This window comes from Lotus japonicus, chromosome 1 (genome assembly GCF_012489685.1).
Source record: "Lotus japonicus ecotype B-129 chromosome 1, LjGifu_v1.2".
Taxonomy (NCBI): Eukaryota; Viridiplantae; Streptophyta; class Magnoliopsida; order Fabales; family Fabaceae; genus Lotus; species Lotus japonicus.
The window spans coordinates 135,392,051-135,395,961 of NC_080041.1; the positions used below are offsets into that span (position 1 = coordinate 135,392,051).

Here is a 3,911-nt window from a genome sequence, read left to right on the forward strand (position 1 = left end):
GTGTAACCCCTAAAGAGAGAAGTGATTGCACTCAAGAGAGAAATCTAGAAAGAGAATCCCTGAATTTCATGTGTGCATCCATAAAATGAGCCAAAGGTCCCTTACAATTGGTATCTGCTACCTATTTATAGAGGTAGTGTTGGGCCCCCATATGCTAGGGTCCTTAATGGGCCGTGTGGGCCTGGCTGAACGAGGCCCAACCCTACTGGCTTGGGGCGCCACCGGGCGGTGTGAACCCTGAGCGTTGCCCCTCTAGGGGCTCGCCCAGTCCAGAAACAAAACACAAAGAAATAATCCAAAAAGCCAGAATCTTCTTTGGGCGATCCTGAACAATATGCTTGAATTTTCTTGGTTTCCCGCATCCTGTTCGCCACCGCCATGGACTAGGTTCACGTTCAAAAGGATCCTTTCGCCAATCTGAACCATAGGTGACATTTGCTCGCCGAATTTGAACACCGGCGACAACTTGCTCGCCACTGAACTTCAACGTCGGCGACCCTTGCTCGCCAAGCTTCAACCACCAAAAGCAAAAACTTGTTCGCCGTAATAACGTCCCCGCAGCAAACGTGTTCGCCATAACTCCATCGCCGCAGGAAACGTGTTGAGATTGCCTCATATGCAAAGTTGAAGTGCCGAAATCGTTCACCGATTTCATCGAATAGTTGGCGTGCCATTCTGATTCTCCACTACTTCTTCTTGATCTGATCAGTTTCTCCATCTGATTTACGGACACAAAAGAGAGTAACGAAATTAATTTCGAACTACTGGTAATCAGAGTACAAAACTAATGGAAACAAAACCGAAACAGAAAGTAGAAGAAAATTCCGAAGGAACAAGGATCTGTTTGAATGATCCTGAATCAATTTGGTTTGATTGAACTCATGGGCGAACATGGACGATTTCGACCCAGAGTGGCGGTTGAGAAAGCATGAGCGGTTGCAAACTCCGAAGTAGCAGTTGAGACAAAATGGTCGTTTAAATTCTGGTCGTGGCGGTTGAAATTGAGTGGGCGGTTTCGACTCAGAAGTGGTGGCTTCATCTCTTAAGTGGCGGTTGTGCAGTTTCTTCTTCTTGATCGCCCTTCTCTTTTTCGCCTTATCTGGTAACCGTTCGTCGCTTGCTCTCCTTTTCCTCGACCCGTTTAAGCGGCGAAGCAGATCCATGAACCATGATTGAGAATTCCATCCAGAAGCAATTCTTCTCCAATTTCCTTTCAAGGTCCTCATTTTCACCAACAAACTCACAGAGACATTTTATCAAAACGCCTTCAGTGCAGAAGGTGGAACAATATTAAACCATGAAATAGAAAGGTAAATCACTCTCTGCATTTTCTTCTTCCTTTTCATCGATCTGAACAGATTCTACCCTTCGCTCACTCCTCTCGCCCACTCTTTCTCTTCCAATTTCTTTGCTTCATTCATGAAGGATTTCTATGAGATGGTGGTCGGCGATTGCAACTTTAGAGAAGGGAATTGGCGGTGGAAAAAAGGATGAAAGTGATAGTTGAGGAAACGCTTATAATGATTTGCTGGGATTTGTGGAAATGGGGAAGTTTTACCTTGCCCCATGGTGGGCGCCAATGTTCCGGTATGGAACTGCTCTCTTGGGCTAACCGATTTAGAACGAAAGGAATGCAAAATCAACAAATGAAAAAATGCTTGAAAAGTTAGATCCCCCACCGCTTGGGTGGTGTCTGATATTTATAGATTGAGTTTCGGTCCGCCCGGACCATGGGTTGCGTGACCTATATTTACATTAGGCTGATAAGCCCAACTAATCAATAAGCCCATATCAGACCAGTTGTTTTATTGCGAATGAGGTGGTTGATTGCTTACAGCGGAAAGAAGGTGGGGGTTTCCTATTGAAACTGGATTTTGCCAAGGCTTATGACAATGTCGAATGGAATTTCCTGTTGGATTTGATGAGAGAAATGAATTTTGGGGAAGGATGGAGAACTTGGGTACAAAATTGTATGTCATCTGCAACTTTAGCAGTGTTGGTCAATGGATCACTGTCCGATTTCTTTGATATTCAGAAGGGCTTGCGACAGGGCGATCCGTTATCTCCTCTGTTATTCAATATTTGCGCTAATGGGTTGTCATGCATGCTGAATCAGATAATGGGCGGACCTCATCCTTGTGGGGTAGAAATTGGAGATGGTTTTTTCCTGAATCATCTTCAATTTGCAGATGATACGTTGCTTTTTTGTGAATGTGATCTTAGACAGGTAAAGCGTTTAACTTATGCTCTTGAGGCTTTTCTCTTTGTGTCGGGCTTGAAGTTGAATTTCCAGAAGTCAGCTCTGATTGGGGTTAATGTGGAGGAGGCATGGAGATCAGGGTGGCTGAGTTCTAAGGCTTTTAGAGGGGGAGCCTACCGACAGATTATTTGGGGATGTCTTTGGGAGGGAATCCAAGAAGAGTTTCTTTCTGGAAACCAGTGGTGGATAGATTGGAGAAAAAGCTTGGCGGATGGAACTCGAGATTCTTGTCACTAAGTGGGAGATTAGTGTTGTTAAAAGCGGCAGCAAATGCAGTTCCCTTATATCATATGACGGTGTTCAAGGCCCCCAAAACTGTGATTAAGAAAATGGAGGCACTAATGCGCAGGTTTTTGTGGGGTGGCACAGAGGGATCACGAAAGGTAGCGTGGATGGCATGGGATGATATTTGCAAGGGGGTGGAATATGGTGGACTTGGTTTGGGGCGGCTAGAATGGAAAAATAAAGCTCTACTTTTAAAATGGATCTGGATATTTGGGTGTGAGAAGGAGGCGTTGTGGAGACAAATAACCTGCCTGAAATTTGGTATCCAAAGCAAATTTATCATGCCTCCTTTAACAGATATTAGACCAAGGATTGGCTCTTTCGTGGTAGCAGATTTATGGGGACCTTTGAGAACGCAATGCTCGGTGTTGATGGTTTAGCGTGTTAGGTGGGGAGAGGTGATGGGGTGAGGTTTTGGATTGATACTTGGGTTGGAGAGTTACCTTTTACGGAAGCTTTTCCGCGTTTGTTTGCTATGGCGACGGACAAAATAGCAACTGTTGCTGATGTGGGAATAAAAGAGCAAGACCGATGGAAGTGGGATGTGTCTTTCAGGAGGAAGTTTTTTGATTGGGAGCTGGAGCAACATCAAAGGTTTCTGAAATTGACAAATTCTGTTGTGCCTATTGACGAAGACGATTTTCTATACTGGAAGGGGGATAATGCTGGGTTGTTTTCGGTAAAAGGGTTGTGTCGATTTGTTGAAGACAAGAAATATGGTAGAACAGATTGGCAGATTCCAAAATCAATCAAACAGATGATTCCGGCAAAGGTTGGTGTGTTCATGTGGCAGCTGCAAAGGGATCGTGTCGCAACAAAGGCTTGCTTGATGACACGAGGGATGGTCTTACCGGAAGAGGGGATGTGTAACATGTGCACTTCGAATGTGGAGTCTTCTGCTCATTTGTTTGTTCATTGTGAAATTATATGGCAGTTCTGGTGCCGTATAATGCAGCGTGAAGGACAAAACTGGGTCGTACCTCAGGACATGAAGAGCCTTCTACTAGAGTGGGGGAATTGGAGAATAAAAACAGACAAGATTTTATGGGACATCATATCGTACGCTCTTTGCTGGAGTATTTGGCTAGAGAGAAATAATACAGTGTTTAATGATAAGACTTTTTGTGCTGAATCTGTGTGGGATCTTCACTTGGCTAGGATATAGCATGGTGGGTAAAGGCATGCTAGGATAACTGTCCTTATAGTATAGATCAATTTGTTATTGGTTTTGAGAGAATCAAGATGCCAAGACCGGAGAAGGCGAGACCGTTTCATGGGTGGGTTCCTCCGAAGAAGGAAGTGCTGAAATTTAATGTGGATGGCTCTCGCTTGGCTGCCCGGGGAAGAGTGGAATTGGGGGAATTTT

At 44.6% G+C, this 3,911-nt stretch overlaps 1 protein-coding gene across 1 annotated transcript; it reads left to right on the forward strand.

Annotated features, from left to right (window-relative positions):
• Positions 1-3,020: 3,020 nt before the first annotated feature.
• Positions 3,021-3,710, forward strand: LOC130727007 (uncharacterized). The gene has a single exon (XM_057578337.1). It carries the CDS (start codon positions 3,021-3,023, stop codon positions 3,708-3,710), a length of 690 nt encoding a protein of 229 aa, XP_057434320.1.
• Positions 3,711-3,911: the final 201 nt, after the last annotated feature.